The sequence below is a fragment of the Vipera ursinii genome, assembly GCF_947247035.1.
Source record: "Vipera ursinii genome assembly, chromosome: 2".
NCBI classification, from domain to species: Eukaryota; Metazoa; Chordata; class Lepidosauria; order Squamata; family Viperidae; genus Vipera; species Vipera ursinii.
In genome coordinates, this window is record NC_139513.1 from 140,711,083 (window position 1) to 140,736,034 (window position 24,952).

General features: G+C 38.7%; 1 protein-coding gene across 1 annotated transcript in view; it reads right to left on the reverse strand.

The window, feature by feature from the left end:
- CA10 (carbonic anhydrase 10) overlaps positions 1-24,952 on the reverse strand; it is a gene marked incomplete at both ends in the record, with an annotated part of 388,401 nt that overhangs the window by 309,313 nt on the left and 54,136 nt on the right. The window contains one exon of the mRNA XM_083353641.1: positions 5,714-5,788. Coding sequence (XP_083209767.1) covers positions 5,714-5,788 — 75 coding nt within the window. The remainder of the gene's footprint in view (positions 1-5,713; positions 5,789-24,952) is intronic.

Sequence of the window (24,952 nt, forward strand, 5' to 3'; positions counted from 1 at the left end):
TGATTGTCCTATTGTCTCCACACACAAAAACACACACAGACAAATGCATCCTTGCAATTCTGAATAAAATTTCATCTGAATAAGAGGATTGTGATCAACAAAAAAATATATTTAAGGAGCTGCAAACTATTTGTGTTCCTTTCTTCACTCAATTTACACCAATAGAATATTTTCTTATTCAACTTTTTTCAGAAAACCCATGACCACTGAATATGGGAAGATATTAATCTAGTCTGCTATGTTTACGTGAAAGTGAAAATCAGATTAACCTTTCCCACTCAAGTCATGATAATCTTCTTAACTCTTATAAATTATTTTTCCCAGGCAAGTCATGCATAAACTTACGTATTTCAAATGATTGGATCATTTCTGTTAACTGATCTGAACCTTTGATGATGATGTAAGATGAATTAGGACACTTACTATATAGCCTGCTTTATCTAGTATAATCCATAATCGAGTTCATTAATTTACTTATAGGAGATACATAAGACCACACCAAAGGATTTTTAAAATACTAAAACTAGCTCAAGATTTTTGAGAAGTTCTCATATAATAGTCATATTCAGTATGTTTGCTTTCTGCTCTAAATTGTGAGTGTGTGTGTGGGAGGGGAAGCAGGATTATATCTCAAACTCTAAATGAATGGCATTTACTTTAGAAAGCATATTTGGGTCAAATATAAGCTTCTCATAGAGAGGCAAATAGGCCAAACGTTGATGATGTGTAGAAATCTCAAACCTGACTATGAGACTGGTAACAAATAATAAACCTCATATAAATTCTAGTGGTCAAGGATGGCAGGTTAAGTTATCCGGATGGTCTTGGGGCTGAAAAATGGGGGCCCAAATCAGGCTCAATGTCACAAAGACATTAAGAAGCTTCATGCTTAATTCAGGTAAGCAACCCTTGCCTTTTAGCTGCAAACATATAAAATGGCAGGAACATTAAGTAATGGAGGAAGGGGTTGTTGTACATTTCTGCTATTACTTTTGTGTAGCGTGGGCTGGTGAGGCGGCATGAGTCAACAAGGATGAATTTGCAGTTGGAGACCCAACAGGAGCAAATAGGACCCAAGAGAGAGATCAAGTGAAGAAACTGGCACATGGAAATAATTGCAGGTTTTGGAGACCAGAACAGGCATCAGTGAAAATAGTTTGACAGTGGTGCTGAAATCCAAGGGGCTCAAAAAAGGATTGTGTATTTCCTTCTTCTCATTCTCCTCCCTAGGACAGAATTGTCCCTAGAATTGAAAGCACAGGAAGAAGCTGCATGAATGAGGGAATGAAAAATTAATATTCCTTTGAAATTGTCTGTATAGCACTGTGTATGTATAGCTTGTTAAACTAAGGCCACTGAATATATTAAATATCATTATAAATGCAAAATGTATGGACTTGTAAGTAAAATTCCTGTCCCTTTGCCCCACCTTCTGAGAAGGGGTTAAACATAAAGACTATGGCAAAGCAGTCTACTGCATATTTGCCAGAGGGGGAAATTGAACTATGGAAAAAGAAAACAAAATAACATTAACATTAAGTTCAGTAAATACATCTTCCCCCACCATGTATGGAAGAAACATTAGGTTTGTATTTAAATAGAAGCTCTCCAGCATTATTATGGGGGTCAGTATGCTGACTCTGTAAACTGCTTGGAGAGGCTGTAAAGCACTATGAAGCGCTATATAAATCTAAGTTCTATTGTAAATCCTATTCTAATTCCAAAATGAATCTTGTAATGCTAGGCCAATCTATACAACTGTGAAGGAAATCAGGCAACAATTGCATGTTATGAAGAGCCCTCCAAGGTGCACATATTCTAGCATACAATTAAAGCAAATCTATTAATTAGAGACTGAGACTGAATGCCATTCATCATCCATAATGGTTATATTCTTATTTTGTCACATAATTCCAGCTGCCAAAGCAGCAGAATTTATTCTGCCAGCCTTTTTTTAAGCCATGTTTCCCAGTTAGTCTCTCAAGGATTTCCCAGTTAGTCTCTCAAGGAAGTGGATAATGTTATTGGATCACTTGAGTTACAACCTGCCTGCTGGAATTTTCTGTCCATCTCTCTGGCTTGGGTCAAAAAAGTTTCCAATTATCCTATCCCAGAATGGGTATTTTGCAGCCTGTAGGCCGCATCTGGCCCTGTTTGGCCAGCGGCAGCAGCAAAAGGACAGTGGTGGTGGAGGGGGCAGCAATGGTGGCAGGGGCAGGGGCAGTGTGTGTGTGTGAGAGAGAGCCTGCCATAACAGACCCAGTTTTCATGTGGCTCCTTGGGAAAATCAATTGTACAGCCTTGCCCCATCCTGTCAATAATTTCTGAAATTAACCTCTCTCTGCAGCAGATGAGAGATAAGGAGCTGTCTGGGGAGCTGACCAGTTCCAACAAATACAGGAAATCAGAAGTCAATCATTTTTCCCCTTTTCTGTACCTTTGTCTTCACTCTTTTCTTTCTTCTTTCATTCTTTGTTTTCTTCCTTCTACATATTAGTTCCTGTTAAATTTTATTTTGTATTAAAATTATAATGAAAATTTATATATAAAAATAAGTTGCCAAAGTTGGGAAACACTGCTCTGGATATACAATTTAATAATAATAATAATAATAATAATAATAATAATAATAATAATAATAATAATAATAACAACAACAACAACAACAACAACAATAATAACAACAATAACAATGACGATGATGATGATGATGATGATGACATTTTGAGAACAAACCACAGCCAAACTCTAAAACCCCAGCTACAAGTAATTTCTATTATTTCAAATATATATTTCCTGGGGGGTTGCGGGTTGCGCGTGCACGTGTAGTTCATATTTACTCAAACTGGTGGAGAACATTCAGGAACACTTAGAAGAAACAGATTGTCTAGATCTGTTCCCCTTCCAGTTTGGACCTATCTTTTTCACAGAAATGGTCTTGGTCACCCCAATGGATAAACTGCACTGGGAGAGAAAATGAGAGAGTGGTAGTCTCAGATGTCTCAATAGACTTGCTGGTATTGACAGTAGCATCCTTTTACAGTTCCTGAAGGAGATGTAAATTAGATACCTGCTTTGTGTGGTTCTTAACTCTTTGGGTGTTAGCCAGCTTGGGTGACAACATGGGAGACATGATGGAACTTTGCAGAAGCCCTAGAACAGAAGCCCAAGAAGGAAGAGAAAGACCTCAAAGTCAGGAGATCTCACCAGTTCCAGTTGTAGAAAGAAGAAAATGAAGAAGAAGGAGGTTTAAGGGCTGAGGGCAAAAATGCTCATTACTGCAAGGCAAAGAGAACTATTGATTAAATATATTTCAGCGGCCATCTCCCAAGATCATCCAGAAACCAGGCCAAGTGTCTTTTAATTCTGAAGAGTAGGAGGAAAAAGCCCAAAGTGTAAACTCTTGGGCAGAGATACAGTATATACAGCCTCTAACTGTTTTGTACTGCAATGGACAATCCACTATTGTTGAAAATTCATTTTAGCTTGCAGTAAAGATTTTAATCAAATTTGTGATTCCTTGGTCAGGTTTTTCTGTGTGGTAAATTTAGGGCTAAGTAAATGGAAATCTGTGGTTTACTGTTGAGCCCAGATATGAAGCCTGATCTCATGCACTGGGAGGAGTTTAGAGAATAGTTTTATATGTGCTCTTTGTAATTACTCAGCACTCTTGAAAAATAGTTGTGGATTTTTGTGTTTGTTTCTCCTTGTCAAATTCAAGTGTTCATTGCAGTTTGAAAGTTATTCAGTTCTGAGAAATCACCTGTGTGGTTTTGTGTGCTGCCTACATCCCGCGGATAGTGCTTTGCTTGTTTGTGCGGCCCGACTGCTGGCACGTTGCAGCCTGGTACTGGTCCATGGACTGGGAGTTGGGGACCCCTGTCCTAGGTTCAAACCAGAGTACCAACATTTTTTTTAAAAAAATGATGAGGTAGCAGAGAAAAATAAGGTTTTCAGGTTATTCAAATGATATGAGCCTAAGGACATTTACAGAGTGGTTCCCTGCTTTATAAAACAATTAAATCACCTAGTCCAGCATCAAAGAAACTTCAGTCTTGTTAGATATCATGGTTCATAAAGCAAACTTCTAGTTTTGATTCATATAAACAGTTAGGAGACTGGCATGAATATCTCTTGGCTGTTAGGATCAAAACATGAGCAGAAGGCTTCAATATTTGGTCTAAAGAAGAGTCTGAGATTCAGACCTGAGGCCCGAGTCACAAATAGATTTTTGAAGAGTTGGACAGTAACTCCACTGTCCTTTTAAAAATTCCTAGCCAATTCTAAGTTTTGATATATAAAAGGGAGAAATAATTGGATAAATGGGAAGTGATCATACAAAATGCAATTTAAACATATTTTTATCTTGGAAGTTATATCCTGTTTGTACCATTTTTTCTGAATCTCACTCAAAGATTAAGTGTGGCCTTCAGCCCAAAAACGGTTACCCAACCCTTTCTGTTTATAGGCTACTCTCCTGGAGCAAATACAGTATGTGTATAACAAGTGTTTTTTTAAGCCCCTTCTCACAAGTGATCAGGCAAGAATTCTCAAGGGGTCAGTGAGCATTTATCATTACTGATCCTTCCATATATCGTATTAAGACCTACACTAGACATGTACAAAAGAGCATATACTCATCACATGTCCTTAACTACATGGAACTATTTCCTTGTTTTTGTAATATTTACCTCAGTGCACTTATTTCCAAAATATCTAATTCCAAGCAAACTATTAGTTAATTGTATAAGAAAGGAGAAGCCATAGATATTTATTATCAAATTTATATAACCACCCTTCTCATATGTGTATCTCTGAGAAGCATACACAGTTTAAATAAGACAATTAAAACAACTAAAAAGCATAAATAACACTTAAACCATGGAATACATTCAAAGTCTTAAGTACAATATAATAATTTTGTGGGGTCCCTATTTACATGGAATCCCCAAGTTTGCTGACAAAACCAGGTTTAAAGAGATTTCAAGAGGGTCAATGGGGTTAGGGCCTATCTCAATTTAATGGTGGCAGTGGTGGCAATAGAGTGATTATAAGCCTGAGTTAACAGGAGGAAAATAAAATAATTCAAGCTTTTGACTTGGAATAATCAGAATAGTTTAAGTACAAAAACCAAGAACCAGTTCCTCCTCATAGTGATCAAGTATGTTTCCAATATTTCTTTCCTTTAATTACTCCTTTCTATCTCCTTGGTTATACCTTTCTGAGAATTCCCAGAAGATTTAAAAACCATCTTATAGATATAAGAGTTCCACAGATTTCAATGTAAGTTGAATATAGGGCCAGATTCTTTTTTCTCTCGGACTTAAGAAACACAATTTGAAAATCAATAAAGTTAAAAAAAACCCACAAGGTTTTCTATATATGTTACTATGATGCTTCATCAAAAGCAGGCATGTCAAACTCACAACGTCACGTGATGTCACACGACATATTGGGACTTTTCCCCCATTGCTGGCAATGGGGTGGGCGTGGTTTCAGCATGGTTTCCGGCCTGCAGGCTGGCAGTTTGACATGCCTGAACTAAAGTGAGAGGTATAGAATTGATCCTAATATTGAGCTATGTTCTGATTTTTTGTTGTATCTAAATTTCTGAAATTCTTGAACATAAAAGCCAACACTACATGTTATGATGTACATCAGAATAAAATAGCAACAATTCACATAATGACTGAATAATAAACATAGCACTTACCTGGAACAAAGCTTCCCTGGACCACCTCCTTATAAGCCCACCAGCCTTCATGGATTTTTGGTGAATTCTGCTGAGCTAAAGAAAGAAAAACAAACCAATAAAAACAGAGCAATAATATTTTTTTATTATTTTCATGATACAACAGCTCTTAGTCTTCTATATAACATTGTCTACACAATACAAAATAGGTCAAAAAAAGTTTTGTATAGCTTCTAGAAGAGTTAATGGAGGCCATGCTCTAATTCTTAAATTGGATAGCAAGTCTTGTTTGTATCAATGAGGCTTATGTACAAAGAGAATCTCAAAAGTAGTCTTCAAAGACCTATTTTCCTTTGATTTAACAGCTCTCAATGGACTACTGAAAGCTATTACCAAAGTGCAAGAAGATACAAATTCATGATGTATTGACAAAAGCAAATACTAAACTGCCCAACACAAACACGCAGACAAACCAAGAGTGGAAGATAATTAATCAATGGAAATGGTACCCCAAATTTTTGGTCTTCAATCAATAAATAATGAGAATGCACAATAAAACATTAGATGTTCATTTTAAAGAACATAAACTTCTGAATCTAAACCAAGCATTTATCAAAATTGGATAGATTTACATACTGACTTTATCTTTAAAGAAACTGCAATCTTGTATTAGAAGAAATGTTCTATTCCTCAAATCAATATTATTGACTTGTATAGGATTCAAAATTTCAACACTCCCCACCCCAAAAATCCCGAGATTATTGCAACCAATATATCATATATATCTATCTATGAATGTTCCTATGCTGGGTCCTTAATATTCTCCAAGTTTGGGTTTCCTGTTGAAACATGCTATTACCAGACTAAATAACATCATTGCTGCTCTATCTCCAAAGTCAGGGGAAAAAATAAACTAGCAATTCAATTCTCAGCTATGTGTATTTACCACTATTATTCTTATGCTTTGTTGATATGGAACTTTGGATGGATTCAAGAAATTGAAAAGCTGTCTGATTGGCACGGTTCTCATTGAGTGTTCTGGAATGCTCGTTAAAAATACAAGACACAAATTAAATACATAAAGTAAATACAGTATTAGCTCTTGAACCTGGCTGGTGAGCTATAAATGCTGATATCATGAGCAGAACGTGACAAAAACATCATAGTGAAATGAATGCTGCCATTTTGTTATTGTAATGTTAACTAATGACCATGGTGGTGCAGTGGTTAGAATGCAGTACTGCAGGCTACTTCTGCTGTTTGCCAGCTGCCAGCTTTTCAGCAGTTCAATTCTCACTGGCTCAAGGTTGACTTAGACTTCCATCCTTCCCAGGTTGGTAAAATGAGGACTCAGATTGTTGGGGGCAACATGCTGACTCTGTAAACTGCTTAGAGAGAGCTGTAAAGCACTGTGAAGCAGTATGTAAGTCAAAGTGCTATTGCTATTGCTGTTCATGCAGTTAAGTACCATCAGCCTTCTCGCACAGCCAGTACAGGCAGTCCTTGATTGACAACCATTTTTTAAAGACTGTTTGAAGTTACAATGGCACTGAGGAAAGTGACTTATAACCGGTTCCCACACTTATGACAGTTGCAGCATCCCCATAGTCATATGATCAAATTCAGGTACTTGGCAATTGGCATATATTTAGGACAGTTGCAATATCCTGGGATCATGTGATTGCCATTTGCGACCTTCTGACAAGCAAAGTCGATGGGAGAAAGCTGGATTTGCTTAACAATTGTATTAACAACTACTTAACAATCATGGCAAAAAAGATTATAAAATGGGGCATGACACACTTAACAACTGCCCAGCTTAGGAACATAACTTCTGGTTCTGATTGTGATTGTAAGTCAAGGACTACCTGAAATGTCACATAAGTGCAATGTTAAAGAAAGCTCATAGCACTGCAATGAATGACACATTCAAAATTTGGAAATGTTACTAACTGCTAAAGAAAAGAATTATGAAAGAATCACTCTTTGACTTGTGTGTCAGGCATTTGTCTTAGATCATACTATAGGTAAGAACACAGATTTATCTGAGACTTCTGGTCCTGCGCGGTAGCGACTAGTCATGGCCACAACCCTGCGGCCAACTTTCATCCTACCTTGAGACCGTAATGGGTCCAAGCTGCCCCGGAGAGGCGGCAAAGAAACATGGGTGCCCCGGCAACTCTGGAATGACAGTGGTCATTCCATTCGTCTTGGGGAAAGCCTTCTAAACTGACAGGAGAAAGGCTGTATTTCATCGATCAGCCCAAGCTACTTGCAACCGGAATCCAAAAATACTAAACAGCACTACAGTAAACAGCATGCTTGAAAATGGGTGAGGAATCTGATTTTCCCTCTTCTATTCTACACTTAATTTCCTAGAAAAGATCCCACAGAAGCAAAATACCTCCAAAAGTGAAGGAGGGGACGAAACAAATAAGTGGACCTAAAACTGAAAATAGGGACTCAAAGATGGAACTTAACAAAGCAAGAAAACATGATTTAATCCTAGTGGGAGAAAATTTACAAGAAATGGAAAAAACAATTTATCCTTTAAGACTACAAAATAAATCTGAGGACAAAAAACCAGATTGGATAAAATGGAATGTAGAGATGTTGAAAACATCAGAGATAAAGGAAGTGATAAGAGAAGCAAAGAAGGGAGAAAGAGAAAAATATTTTCAAGAAACATGGAAAGGCAAAAGCCTCACACAAAGACACTTCATTTGATTTACCTCTTATACCTACAGCAACAGTCATGAATATATGGAAAAACTTTTTGATTCAGCAAAACACATTGATCAAGAAAGATACTGGTCAAAGGAAAAAGATCAAAGTGAAAATTAAGAAAATAGATGATGGTATCTACCAGAGAGAATATTTAAAAACGAAACATTTGTTTGAATATGGTTAAAGAAATAGAAAAGATTTTGAATACATATGTCATTCTAAGAGAGATGAATTCCTTAAATAATACTGTATGCTTTTCCCCCCCTTTTTATTTTATTTCTTGATATAAGTAATATATATTAAATGTGTCTGAATTTAGGGAAATTATAATGTATAAAAAAGAAAAAAATGTTTTGAATAAGAGTTAAAGGATTAGATGACTAGGCAGATTAAACAGAATATTTAAAGATTAAATATATTTTTAATCATGGTTAAAAAGAATAAGAAATTTTGGGAATGAATATATATTAGCTTAGGAGGAATATATATTTTACCGCAAGTAGTATTTTACTTTTTATGTTTCTTTACTTTTGCTCTCTTTTCCTTTTCTTTACTGTTTTTACCTATTCTTTAAGAAATGTAAAAGTGTTGTGATGGTTTATATGGGAAAAATGGATTTAAATCTTAAAGTGTAATTAACTGTTGATAAAATCTTAACAGGGCAAGAATACTTTGAACTTTATGGTAGAAACAAATCTTAATAAGGACTGTAACAGGATGTAAGATGAGGCAACCAGAATGATTAGATAGAAAAGAAATATTATATTGTTGTGATCATTATTTCTAGGAATATTGGAGGGAGAATCATATACATAACTGTTATTTATCAAAATAATAAGAAATGTATTATTTCAAGGTTTGTAAAGAAGACATTTGGGGGAAAGGGGGAAATCAACTAAATGTACCATGTGGATTATGGATTATAGAAACCAATTGTTAATGATTTTTCCTTACAAATGTAAACCCAGCAAACACACTGTTTACCACCTATTAAGTGATTTATGTTTTTAAAAAATCAATAAAATATATGGGGGGAAAAAGAACATGGATTTATCTGTTCTGTCCAGAACTGTCTGGAATGTTTTTTTCCTATATTTTCAAATAAATGTTAAAAATCAACCTTTCCCCCAATCTTTCTGCAAATTGGCTCCGTAGTAGCAATCAGCGAAAAATCTAGTTGATTTTTAGAAGGTGGAAAAGAAATACAGAGAATTCTGTTCTCATCTATTACTTGCCTATTCTGTTCTCATCTATTACTTTTACAACCCAGATATGGTGGCCGTTATTATCTTACTGACCCTTGAATCTTTGGAGTGAAAAACAAAGGGACACATACTTAGTTCTCAGTGTCTCTTATAAGTGTTGTTTTGAAATTTGGTCAGTTGCAACATAGCCAAGTTTGAGTGTCCCATGAACATCTCTAATTGTTACTATTGTTATTCAGAGTTAAAACCAGGATTGTAAACCAGTGATGTTCTGAAAACCTCCATCCTGTTTAAAAAAAGAAAAACTGGGAGATCATGTCATTAGGTTTCTCAAAAAGGGAGAGAAATTCTCTAGCAATGTTTGTACTAACTTGGGCATAGGATAATTTGGACAATATCACAATTTTTATATATGTTCTTTAAAATATGTTTCTTTCAATTTTTTATTAATTACATGGGGCAAAATTTCCCATCCTTCTTCTTAAACCTTCCTAAAAACAGATACACACAGAAGCAAATCAAATTATAAAATAAGTAAAACTTTTACTCTGCAATATATGTAACTTTTGATAGGGAACACCTAAAGAATATAAAACATTTCACCTTTTTCTTTTATATAACACGAAGGTCATTTACTGAACAAAATAGCTGCTTGCAAGGGTATTTTTGCTGAACAAGAGAAGTAAGATTATCAAGTTTTGTGCTAAATGATGCATGACATTGAACTCCATTAGAAAAAAGGTAATCCTGTCAGTGCCATTATACTTATAAAATCCTTATGAGGTCAACAAGCATCAAGTTGACGGTAGAAAAAAACCCCAAACAGACAGTAAACAGGCAGAAAAACATTACATACTGAATCCTAAATGACACTAGCCTGGCAATATGAGATACACATGCATTTACTAAAAAGTATACATAAATCTTATAGTTAAGTCAGATGGATTGGGACACATGCTCTCAATTAGTGTGCCAGAGATCTAAGTCACTTAAAATACCGTATGATGGAGGAAAAATAAAATGTACTGTCAGGCCTTGTCTTGAATTACAGACTATGGCAAGAGAACTAGAGCGCAAGGTACCTGCGTGTGGTATTGAAAAGCAAATGAGAAAGCAGATCCCAGGGTACATCATTGTCTTTAAGAAAACTGCACATGAAAAGCATGACAGATACAAATTTGCACTGCGCCAATGTTTTAAAATGAATTCTGATACACCAAGCAGGATTTGACAACATTTCATTTTTCAGACAGACAATGAAGGGGTTGGGGTGCCATGTGAGATAAAAGGTTTGTCCCGCCATACATTTCCTCTTCCCATTTGAGTAGTGTTTGTAAATTGTGCAAAGAAAGTACCCTAATCCACAAAACTGGATTAGCAACTGACAGCTCGAAAACAAAGCGCTGTGAAATTAAAATGAAGCTGCCACACAAATGTTTCTTGTTCAGCCTCCAGTGTGGCCCACACAGCACAGCAGGGCTGTGCTCTTCAATCTCTTGCCCATTTGACAACATGGCACAATGCCTGCCTGCATTCCAAGGAAATCTGACCTTACAATTGGGCTGCTGGTGCCAATTGCCAAGAATGGCTTTAAAAATAGACAGCTCAAATTGTACTGCCCATATCATAATTCACTTTCATGCCAGCAGAAAATGCAGCTATGACCAAATTGTACACAGGCATCACATTTGAATAAGCAAAGCAAGCACGTCCAACTGCATTATACAAATAGCAATTCCACTATAACTGCTTGGAGAAATATACCCGTCCCACAGGGTTGCATCAAACTGATGACTACATTGTAGAATGAAGTCTTTAATGAGCTCTGCCACACACTTTAACGATTTCCCCACTTTGTCCTCACCATCCATGAATTGCAAACACATTTAGCATCCAGCTGAGCTCACAGAGAAAAGCTTTAGCCAGACTCTGCTCAACCCCAGTTAAACACTAGCTGAAGCTATCAACTAACCAGCATGATTTCTCTGCCCCAAATTCATCAGTCATTGAATTTGCCTCTCCTTTCCCCCAAACTTGCAATAACTCCATGAAGAAAAAAAAACACCCCTCAACACATTCAATTCACGTTGGAGCTATTCTAGCAATGTGGTACAGTGTTCCACAAATTCCAAAAAGCTGGCAAAGCTCCATTTGAGGGCTTTCTCAGGTAACAGTCTGTTCAGAAAGAAACGAAGGGCAGCATATGTGAACAGCATGCAAGTTTCACCTATAGCAGAAGATAGACATGTAAGGACACTGATTCTCTATGAGGGTTAAGGAAGGAAGTAATAAGATTCTGCATAACATTACTAGTGCTTTTTAATCAACATGGTATGATGGTGTACCACAGCACACACATAAAGTAAAATCATTTCATGACTCAATAACTACAAGTAGATTATTTATTTGTTTGTTTGTTTAAAATTTTATGCTACTTACTATGCTGGGATCTCAGTGGGTAAAGGAGGGGGTAAAGTAGTGGGAGATAGGGGGCAGCAGGCTGGTGGATTGCACTACCCTAGACATTGGCAGTAGACATCTGAAGGGAAAGAGGGAAAAGAATCAACCATTCCATTTTTATTATGGTCATACACCAGCAAAGAGGGAAAAGAAAGTGCTGGAAGAAATGGCAGACCAAGCAGAAAAAGCTTGGTATGCTGGGAAGGAATGAAGGGAGGCTAGAATAGAAAAATGACATGGATCTACTTCACCTCTTCATCTATCTAGGTTTTGTTTGTTCTGAAACTTCAAACTACTAAAGCAATCTAGATTTTATTTCTGCTGAAGTGTGACTAACTGAAAAGAGTTTGGCAGAACCTGTGGAATGTGATAGTTTCTTTTAGGTTTGAAACAACAACAACGTTGTGCACTCCTAGTAAAGGGAACCATTAATGGACTGTCAACACTGCTGCAATTCCAAAACCTCTCTTCTAATCAAGGAAATCTCAGGCATGGCGAGAGCTTATCTAAATTCCCTGACCAAGGAAATGTTGACATCCTCAATCATGGACCTCAACATTTCATGGCAACCGTAGACATGCTGCAACTAGTACCTGGCTAACTGAAGTCAGTAAGGGATACGTTAGATTTTACATTTTTGGATGGCATGAGTGATTTGAAAAAAGAAAGTGGTCTGTGTGACTCTAATATTATGGACATATTATTCCTCAGTAAGTTTCCTGAATAGAACAAATTAAAAATAAATGACTCCAAAAATGCTGAAACGGTCTAACAAAAAAAAAATCCCCCAAACATTCAGTGGAAAATCACCTGCTTTCACTAGCTAGTTATGCCTAGAGTACCAGCTGCAAACCTTCCTCAGCCAGTCATATTTGGTAAGAGTTATCTATGTTGCAGTACAGTCCGGTCCCATAGATGGCTGCAGTATAGCATCTGAGTGGCTGTCTTTGAAAAGTACTTAGAAGTTGCAGCTGGTACAAAATGAAGCAGTTCAGCTGCTAACCAGTGAAAGGAGCAGGTAGTATGATACCATTCTATGATACTAAAAGATCTATATTGATTTCCAGTTGCTTATCCAGAATAATTTAAAGAATTACTACTAGTAACAATGTAAAGAGTTGCTATCAGTTACTATCATGGCCTGAACAATTTAGGAACTGAGTACCTGAGGAAATACTGCTCCAATTACGAATGTCCAACTACTAAGAGGGACTATTTTGAAGAAACTCCTGTTTCCAGTGGTTCATTTTCATTGTATTTCCCTCCGTTATATAACTCATTTCCTCAACAGTTGCATTTGGCCCAAACTCTCTGTGTGCATTTTTCTTAAAAAAAAACACAACCCAGTAAATATTTCCCTTTTTCAGAAAACTTTTAAATATCAATTAACTTTAGTAATAATTTTAATCTTTTTGTAGATTTAGTATGGTTTTACATTTTGTAAGTTGTTTTAAGTATTTGGTAGAATAGAAGGGTGAGATTTAATCAAGAAACAATGAATATTATATAATCCTATAATACTTTTAAAACATATCACCTATGTTTTCACATTTTCTGGAACTTTCCATTTACTTATTTTATTACCTCAGCATGAGACAGTAGCATACTGCAGTTGCCAAATGAACCAATGAAGTCTTGGGTTGCATCAACAGAGGTATGATATCAAGAAAATGGAAATTCATAGTTCATTTTTATGCTGCACTAGTCTTACCACACCTATTTAGCCTAAAAAAAGCTGGATAAGGGAAGACATGATAGCAATCTTTCCATTCCTGAAAGGCTATCCCAGGAAAGAGGATATGGGTTTATACTCTATAGTGCCAAAGGTTAGGATAAGATTTATGAGACTGCTAGTCTGTGACCAATAAAGATTGATTGATTGAAGATTGATTGATTAGGACAAGAATCAAGAAATGGAAATGAAGAGAACCAAACTCAAAACAAGGAGGAATTATCTGACCATGAGAACTATTAAACAATAGGATAGCCTGCATCATGGAATTGGGCAGCCATTTGTCTGGGATAGGATTGCCATTCCTACCCTGGGCAGATCTCTCCAATGACCCTTCCAATCCTGCAAGTCTATGCATATGTGATATTTTAATTGTGGAATATTAATATAACAGAGATGTGAAAGTCTGCACTGCAGTATGGAGAGAAAAAAATGGAAGTTTGTAATATAATTAAGAGAGAAGCAAGATGATTTAGAGGTAGAGTGAATTTGGGAAATGAGAATGAATTAAAAAAAATTAAGGCTTCATATACCATTAACAGGATAAGAAAAAACAAATGAGGGCAAAAGGGCTTTGGAAAAAAATGAAACATTCAGTCTTGCATATATTAAACTGAGTTATGATAAAACATTCAAGCAGTCATATCAGAAAAGCCCTTAGAGATATGGATTTTGCATGGCTGAACTAAGGCAGAGATGGAGAAGAGTAATGAAACATAATAGAGTTCCAAAAGACACTAGAAATTATGGGATTACTCAGGGACAAAAGACTAGAATAGTTAATATCCAATGATACATCCTTGGGGGAAAGCAGCAGGAGACTCTCCTAATGGAGACACAGAGAGAGCAATCAGACAGAGGATACAAAGATGACACTAAATGAATCGCAGCACCCAACTAGCCTCTTTCATAACTGGCCAAGACACAACCATATCAGTAACATCTCCCTGTTTCAAAAAGACTAATGTTGTGCAACATACTTGGTCTAAGGAAGAAGTCACAAAAGAGCCACACTGCTAAATTAAAAATAATTCAGGTCACAAAGGACTCCCTGGTGCATCCATCAGCTTTTTGGCAAATAGTGTGGCAAAAGCAGCAGCAGCACTGGAGCTGGTGGCATGGATAAAGCCTGGTGGCTTTGGAGGCACTTGGCAATGTGCCTTTTGCGGGGGCAAAAGTGGTGAGTTTACTGACATTTTTAAAAAAAATGCCAGCAAGCAATACAAAGCTGCTTGGTGGGTCACACGTAGTGCAGGCCTGGTCTCTGGAAATGCCCCATCATTTCAGTTCAGAATCCCAAGTAATTCTAAAACATATTCTGGGTTTGTTAAGTTAATCTTCCTAAATGAACTACAGGCAGTTCTCTACTTATGACCACAATTAAGCCCAAAATTTCCATTGCTAAGCAAGGCAGTTGTTAAGTGAGTTTTGCCCAGTGGTGGGATTCAAATATGTGAACAACCAGTTCCCTGTGTGGATGCCGCTTCCGGAAGTCCATTCTGGGCCTGGGCAACAAAAAATTAGCTACAGGTTCTGCCGAACTGGCGCGAACTGGCTGAATCCCACCACTGGTTTTGCCCCATTTTATGACTTTTCTTGCCACAGTTGTTAAGTGAATCACTACAGTTGTTAAGCAAGTAACATGGTTGTTAAGTAAATCTGGCTTACACGTTGACTTTTCTTGTCCGAAGAGCGCAAAAGGTGATCATATGACCCTGGGACATCATAAATACAGTAAATGCCAGTTGCCAAATGTCCAAATTTTGATCACATGACCATGCGGATGCTGCAACGGTTGTTAGTGTGAAAAATGGTCATATATCACTTTTTTCAGTGCTATTGAATGGTCACTAAATGAGTGGTTGTAAGCTGAGGACTACCTGTACTGAAGTATGATCTGAGATAGTGGCAAAAGCGTCTGGACTGATACAAAGGTGGCTGGATGATTTATTTACTTCAGGGGTGTCAAACTCAATTTCATTGAGGGCCGCATCAGCATTGCGGTTGCCCTCAAGGGGGCGGGTGGGTGTGGCCTGGGTGGGTGTGGCCTACTGGGTAGGCATGGCTAGAGTGCATATGGCCTACTGGGTGGGCATGGCCAGCTCTACATCGTTCGCATCAAGGGTGCCTATGGGGGCCTGGGCAGCAGAGGGACAAATCTGAGGGTCTCTGGCAGAAGGAGGGTCTCTGGGCCAGGGCCAAGGCAGTGGGGGCCGTTCCCTCACTGTTTCCAGGATGGCTTCGCGGGCCGCATGAAACCACTTTTGACATGTCTGATTTACTTCAAAGAACTGCTATGAGGAAAAAAGGATAATAATGTAAGGATCTTTGAGACAGGGTAGGATAAGAATTTAACGCAAATGTTTCTTAAGCTAAAGCGAGATAGCTAGCAGCTTCCTGATTCATCTGAATGCCATATGCTAAACAAACAAACAAACAAACAAACAACCACTGAATATAGTCCTCAGAGATCAGGGAAAGAGGTGGACTTTAATAATTTAATAATAATAGTAATAATTTATTTCCTGCCTGACTCCCAGAAACTCTGGGCAGTTTGCATTGTGAAGATATTTAAAAACAAAGAACAATACAAAACCCACAAAAACAGCACAAGGTTGAAGAACAATCATGACAAAGGAAACAAACCCACTGGGGAAGAGAAAGGAAGAAATATTGGGCAATTGGCCATCTTCTCTGAAGACCTGGGCAAAGAGCCAGGTCTTTAAGGCCTCTCAAAATACTAGTGTAGGGTGGGGGCTGTTTGAATTTCAGGGGGGGTGACCTCATTTCAGAGGGAAGACACTGCCACAGAGGTCCTACGGGTGGCATTGTTTAACCCAGGAGTGTCCTAACGTGGCAATTTTTAAGACCTGTGGACTTCAATTCCCAGAATTCCCCAGCCTGCATGGCTGGCTGAGGAATTCTGAGAGTTGAAGTGCACAACTCTTAAAGTTGTCAAGGTTGAACACACCTAGATTAATTGACTGTACCTGGAGTGACTCAATCTGCCAGATCAAACTGTTCAAGCAGTTACTATGGGGGATAGGAGGTCCCTCAAGTAACCAGGCCCTAGGCCGTGTAGGTCATGTCATGAAAAGGAAGGAATGCCATATTCTTGCCATAGCTACTCTATCAGTTTTAACATATCAATTTAGAATTGTATGTGTTGCTTCCCATCATGCAATAATTTACATTTAAATAAAACAGAAACAGAACATTAAACACTTTTTTATGGTTTACAAACGGTACCACATCAAGTTTGATGCTAAACTACTGTTCCTTTAACAGTACAATCTAAAATAGGGATTTGAGTCACCTACTTCTATTATGATCCTTCAACCAACAGATATAGGACTGTAACCCAATAAATTCATCCCTTGGCCATCCTTGGATTTTCCTTTGGGTGAACAGCATTTCAAGTGAAGCAACAAGATTATGTTTACCATTGTGGTGTCTCACTTTTGCCCAAGTAAACTCCTCCTCATTTGCATGTTCCACCTTCTTTCCATTTACCTTCTTTCCCAAAGCATCTCACACAATCTATGTGACATTCTAAGCCCACCCTGTCTGACAGTAGTGCAATTCACCTCCTGAAAATGAAGTAAAGTCATCTGTTAGCTTTGCTCCATTGACAGTGCAACTTTTGTTGAAGCAAGATACACCGTGGGAGATTTTATTGACAAAATCACAATACAGTAAAGGTTGTTCTGAAGAACCAGCAGCCTCAAAAAAAAAAAAACAAATGCATGGGTTGCAAAGGACAGATTTTGCTTATATAGGTAATCCTTGCTTAACAACCAATTGCTTAGTGACCATTCAAAGTTACAACAGCCCCCACCCCCCAAAAGCTACTTATGACCCAGTTCCACAGTCCTGGTGGTGACATCTTTTCCTTGGCCACATGACCTTACAGCAGGCTGCAATGTTTCACGGTCATGTGATTGTGATTTACAACATTTTGTGCTGATTTCCAGCCTCTTCAGCTGGTTTCTGGCAAAACCACCCACAGGAATGAGTGGATTCACTTAATAACCATCACACTTATTTAATGACCCTAACAACTACTGCAAAAAAGTCATAAAATCAGGTCGGTCACAAGTCAGTCTCAGCTTATCACTGTCTTGACTTACAAAGGAAATACCGACTCCATTAGGGTCAATAATCGAAGATTACTTGTAAATGGGAAACAAAACTGGACTTTTAAAAAATTTGTCATATCTATCATATGATAGATATGGTTAAAATGGCATAAAATCCTACTATTTTTCTAGCTTGCCCATTTTTTCTTACACATGTGTGCATAAGCCTACCATATTTCACATCTGTTCTTCACAAACTGTACCTCAGATCCACAGACATCAGGTCTAGATATTTATACACAGCTAGGAGTACTTGCCCCTTCATGGATTACTGCCTTGTCATGGCGAAGGGGCTTGTGTAATTCAATGAAGCTATGAGCTATGCCATGCAGGGCCACCCAAGATGGAGAGGTCATAGCAGAGAGTTCTGACAAAACGTGATCCACTGGAGAAGGAAATGGCAACCCACTACAATATCTTTGCCATGAAAACCCTATGGACAGTACCAAAAGGCAAAACGATATGATGCTGGAAGATGAGCCCCTCAGGTCAGAAGGTGTCCAATATCCTACTGGGGAAGAGCAGAGGGCTAGTACTAGTAGCGCCAGAAAGAATGAAGCGACTTGGCCAAAGCCGAAAGGACGCTCAGCAGTGGATGTATCTGGTGGTGAAAGGAAAGTCCGATGCTGTAAAGATTTTTTCTCCATAGAAACCTGGAACGTAAGATCCATGAATCAAGGAAAGCTGGACGTGATCAAACAAGAGATGACAAGACTGAACATCAACATCAACATTCTCTGAGGGCGTTCTCTGTGGGTGCGCCAGACCTTTGGAACCGCTTGCCGGTTGAGCTCCGAACGGCCCCCGACCTCCGCTCCTTTCGGCGCGATCTCAAAACTTTTCTTTTTGAACAAGCTGGCCTGGTCTGATGGGTTGGGGCTGGGTTTTATAATCGGTTTTAACTTTTAATATGTATTAATTTATTACGGGCATTGTAGTTTAATTACCTTTTAATTTTTGTATCCGGGTTTTTATTATGTACTGCCCTGTTCACCGCCCTGAGTCCTTCGGGAGAAGGGCGGTATACAAATTAAATTATTAAATTAAATTAAATTAAATCTTAAGAATCAGCAAACTAAAATGGACAGAAATGGGTGAATTTTAATTCAGATGACCATCAGGTATACTACTGCGGGCAAGAATCCCTCAGAAGAAATGGAGTAGCCTTCATAATCAATAAAAGAGTAGGAAAAGCAATACTGGGATACAATCCTCAAAATGACAGAATGATCTCAGTTCAAATCCAAGGCAAACCATTCAATATCACAGTAGTCCAAGTCTATGCCCCAACCACCGGTGCTGAAGAGGATGAAATTGACCGGTTCTATGAAGCCCTACAGCACCTTATACAACTAACACCAAAAAATAATGTCCTTATCATCATGGGGGATTGGAATGCTAAAGTAGGAAGCCAAAAGATAACCGGAATAACAGGCAAGTTTGGCCTTGGAGTACAAAATGAGGCAGGGCACAGGCTGATAAAATTTTGTCAAGAGAATATGATGGTCATAGCAAACACTTTTTTCCAACAACCCAAGAGATGGCTCTACACATGGACATCACCAGATGGTCAACACAGAAATCAGATTGACTATATGCTCTGCAGCCAAAGATGGAGAAGCTCTATACAGTCAGTAAAAACAAGACCAGGAGCTGACTGTGGCTCAGACCATGAGCTTCTCATTACAAAGTTTAGGCTTAAACTGAAGAAAGTAGGGAAAAGCGCTAGGCCACTCAGGTATGAATTAAATCATATCCCTGTTCAATATACAGTAGAGGTGACAAATAGATTTAAGGAATTAGATCTGATAGACAGAATGCCTGAAGAACTATGGACAGAGGTTCGCAACACTGTACAAGAGGTAGCAACTAAAACCATCCCAAAGAAAAAAAAATGCAAGAAAGCAAAATGGCTGTCTGAGAAAGCTTTGCAAACAACTGAGGAAAGATACACCCAACTGAATGCAGAATTCCACAGAATAGCTAGAAGAGATAAGAATGCCTTCTTAAATGAACAGTGCAAAGAAATAGAAGAAAACAATAGAATAGGGAGGACCAGAGATCTCTTCAAGAAAATTGGTGAGATGAAGGGAACGTTTAATGCAAAAATGGGCATGATAAAGGACCAAAATGGCAGGGACCTAACAGAGGCAGAAGAAATTAAAAAGAGGTGGCAAAATTACACAGAAGAACTATACAAGAATGAGCTTAATGTCCCTGATAATCACAATGAGGTGGTCACTGACCTCGAGCCAGACATCCTAGAATGTGAAGTGAAGTGGGCCTTAGAAAAACTGAGCAACAACAAAGCTAGTGGAGGTGACAGTATTCCAGCTGAGGCAGTGTGAACCATTGAACTCATTTCACATGCTAGTAAAGTTATGCTTAAAATCCTACAAGCTAGACTCCAGCAGTATGTGGATCGAGAACTACCAGAAGTACAGGCAGGATTTCGAAGAGGCAGAGGAAGTAGAGATCAAATTGCCAACATACAGTGGATCGTGGAGAAAGCTAGCTAGTTCCAGAAAAACATCTACTTCTGCTTCATTGACTATGCTAAAGCCTTTGATTGTGTGGATCACAACAAAGTGTGGCAAGTTCTTAAAGAGATGGGAGTACCAGACCATCTTATTTGTCTCTTGAGAAACCTATATGCGGGTCAAGAAGCAACAGTGAGAACTGGACACAGAACCACTGATTGGTTCAAAATTGGGAAAGGAGTCCAGTAAGGCTGTATACTGTTGCCCTGCCTGTTTAACTTATATGCAGAGCACATCATGAGAAAGGCAGGGCTAGATGAATCAAAAGTTGGAATTAAGATTGCTGGGAGAAATATCAACAACCTAAGATATGCAGATGATGCCACTCTAATGGCAGAAAATGAAGAACTAAAGAGCCTCTTGTTGCGGGTGAAGAAGGAGAGTGCAAAGGTTGGGTTGAAACTGAACATTAAGAAAACCAAGATCATGGCATCCGGCCCTCTCAATTCCTGCAAATAGATGGGGAAGAAATGGAGGTATTGACAGATTTTATTTTCCTGGGCTCCAAGATCACCGCAGTTGGGGACTGCAGCCAAGAAATTAAAAGACGCTTGCTCTTGGGGAGGAAAGCTATGGCAATCTAGACAGCACAGTAAAAAGCAGAGACATCACCCTGTCAACAAAAGTGCGTATAGTCAAGGCTATGGTCTTCCCAACTGCAATGTATGGCAGTGAAAGGTGGACCATAAGAAAGGCTGAACACCAAAGAACTGAGGCCTTTGAACTATGGTGCTGGAGAAGACTCCTGCGAGTCCCTTGGACTGCAAGGTGATCAAACCAGTCAGTCCTAGAGGAGACCAACCCTGACTGCTCTTTAGAAGGCCAGATCCTGAAGTTGAAACTCAAATACTTTGGCCACCTAATGAGAAGGAAGGACTCACTGGAGAAGAGCCTAATGCTGGGAAAGATTGAGGGCAATAGAAGAAGGAGACGACAGAGAATGAGGTGTCTGGATGGAGTCACTGAAGCAGTAGGCGTGAGCTTAAATGGACTCCAGAAGATGGTGGAGGACAGGAAGGCCTTGGTGAGCATTGTCCATGGGGTTGCGATGGGTTGGACACGACTTCGCAGCTAACAACAACAAGGAGTACTTGTTCAATATTTATCTGCAAGGTGCCACAACTTTCTGATGACATAGGATCACAACAGTTCAGTGATGTATTTACAGTGCTTCAAATTATTGGTTGAAAATTAGAGAGCTATACTGGATTTGTGATTCTTTAATGGACCATATTAGGAAAGAGAGAGATATTGATTGTATGCATGTCAAGGAAACCCATATTTAGGCAGGAGATGGGTGAATATGATTTCAGCTTTATGTTATATAAATATGTCATTTTTGATTAATTCTTCCATTTGTATATTATTTTGTTCTAAGGATAGCTTTTTTAAAAAGAAAGAGCAGTGTTTATATGTTTTTGGACATGTATAGTTTTTGCAATAATTTCCCCAATATAATAGAAAAAATATTAAACACTCTTTCCATTCAGCATTGCACCTCTGTAGTTTTTTCAGCAGCAATATAGAAAATAATAAAAAGGGCATGTTAATTTTTTCAATTGAAATTCTTGGTGGTCTCTTGTCCAATTAGAAGCTGGATCTGAATTTGCTTTTGTGGATCAGCTATCTAGTTGCTACCATCTGACAGCATTGCCAAGTCTAGGAGAAATATGTATGTGAATTTTGATTCATGTATTGACTGAAAAATGCAAAATTTGATTTATTTGCCTTCAGATGTGATCTAAAGGATTTTCACAAAGCTACGGAAAGGATGGCTTTCATAGAAACCTCTTCTATTCTATTACTGCCACCACACCGGTTTCTTAATCTGACTTCCATAGGGTTCTTGAATGCTATATGTTTCTAATTATAAGTTTCTAGCAGAAAAAGATATTCCCGAGACAAAGTAACATTTTTCTGATGCACAATTTACATCTTTTCTTTGTAAACAAAACCCTTGCTTTAAAGAAAAGCAAGCCTTTATCTCTTTAATAAAAACATAATGTATTATTTAGAATAAAAGCAAATCAAATATAAGAAAAGAAGCAGGGGATAAGGAAAGATAAGAATCGTCTGCCTTCAGTAACTGTGATTCATCTGGTTATTTCCTCTGAGATTCTAAAGTGTTGCCATACATCACAACAATATAATTAGTTTTGCTCCCTTAAAAATGTCTTCGCATGAAAAAAAAAGTATTATTTTGTTAGGCAATACTTTTCAGGTTTTCTTAAAAGCTCAACAACAGTCAACTCTCGATAGCCAGGCTATACAGGTAGTCCTCAACTTACAATCACAACTGAGACCACCATTTCTGTCACTAAGCGATGCAGTGGTAAAGCACACTTCCATGAGTGCGTTGCTTAGCAATGACAATCCTGGTAGTCCCAGTTACCATCATAACTCCAGGTGCAAGCGTCATTAAGCGGGAAGTAAAAGGAGTCCCATGTAAGGTGTGAGGAGTGCAAAGGGCTTGGGGAGGCTCTGGGAGGCCTGACGCCAGCTGGGTGTGAGTTGGAGAGGTGTTGTAATGTGGCACAAGTTCAAGGAGGCCAGAGAAAGAGGGTGCAGGGTATGCAACCACAGGGAGGTTGAGGAGTTCCTTGGTGCAGTGCGGCTATGAGATGGCAAGATGTCCCTGAGCCACTGTGTAGCGCGAAGCTGCAGTTGTCCTGGAAGCCTCAACTTGCCTCATAAGCATGGTGCAAAGTCCGAACCACATGGCTCAAAGTTGCTGTACCCCAGAAAGCCACAACAACTGGTAGAAAGCCGCAAGACCCCAAGAACTTTAAAGGACCTTCTTTTTTTCTTTTTTGACATGCAGTGGCACTGGGGCTGCAAGAAACCCCTCTAAGCATGAAGCCCAGCCCAAGCTTGGCCCAGCAACATGGTGCAAAAGGGTTTCTTGCCTTCCCAGTAAGCCACAGCAGCCCCAAACCAGTCCCGGATGCAGATACTCTTGCCACCTTGCATTCCAAGGCTCCTGCCAACCTCTAAGCACTGCCATCCCAGCTGACCTTTGCCAACTTCATGCTCCCATCACTGATGAGGTGTGCCTGACCTGGCCCTTCATGAGGCAGCTGTTGGCCAGGAGGCCATCTTCCCCAGGACTCTCTCAGGCATGACCAGGGAAGTAAGTGCAACCAGGAGCTCCTTGCAAAGGGCCAGGCCAGGCATGCTTGTCAGCAGCAGGAGCAAAAAGACAGCAAAGGTCAGCTAGGGCACGGGTGTCAAACTCGATCACGTCACATGACTTATCGTGGTGCAGTGACGTATCGCTCTTTTTACCTTTGCAGAGCCTGGGTGGGCGTGGTCTGCACATGATGCATCCGGGCTGCCAGTTTGACAGCTAGGGCATCAGAGGCTGTGGATTGCAGAAGGCTAAAAAGGCACAGATGGGGGGAGATAGGTATTTAGAGGCAGTGCTTTTTTTGTAAGAAAAAAGGTGCCAGAACTCGCATCTTGCTAATCTTTTATTTAAAAAATTATATATTCAGTTCTTAGCAGGACCGGTGGTTGAGAAGTAATTAGTAATTTATTTTCATTTTTAAATTTGGGACTTTTACACTAAAAAATTAAAAAAGATTTTCAATTCACCAACAATTTTTTAAAATAAAGAAATTATTTACCTTTTGCACTTAGTCAATCACTGTACACACACCATACATGTCAGTTGTGTAACAAATCATAACGGTCGCTGTCCGCAATAAGCACTCAGCGCGCGACCACATGACCAATCACAAGCTGTGCAATGCCACAAGCTGAGTTTGTGGCATTGCACATTGTTTACTTTTAAAAGTAAAATTTACTTTTAAAACTTGGAAAATCCATCAAAAAAAGGTGCCGGAACTCCATTTCGGTGCATTCTATGACAAAAAAAGCACTGTGTAGAGGGACTTGAAGTGCCCTTGCAGTTGTAAATGTGGGCCAGCTGCCAAGCAGCTGAATTTTGATCATGTGACTGGGGGCCCCCCTGCAATATCTGTAACTTTGAATAATTGCTGAACAATGAGTTGTATGTCGAGAACTACCTGTAATATTTATCGGCAAAATGAATTCTTGCATTGGGAGGTGCACCTACATGCTGCAGAGGAGGGCTCACACCAGGGCTGAATGACAATGCAATAAAATACTTAGTAAAATAAGTTGTAGTATTTCAGTAATTTCATCCATACAATTTCTCACGCAATTTCAAATGAAAAACCCTAAACTCTCCTGAAAGCTCATCAAGTCCAGTGCAACAATCCTATCATTTAATTTTTAAATTGTAATTTGAAGGCTTGTGAATATCATCTGGGGATGTCCTGGGCACCTTCTTCCGATCCCTAATTTTCATAATGGAACAGACTTTATATAGCAACATTCACCGCTTGAAGAGTCTGTTGGATAAAAGCTACAATAGAACCCTTCTTCCTGACTTGATTTTCTGTGCGCTTGGTATTTTTTTTAATATGAAAATT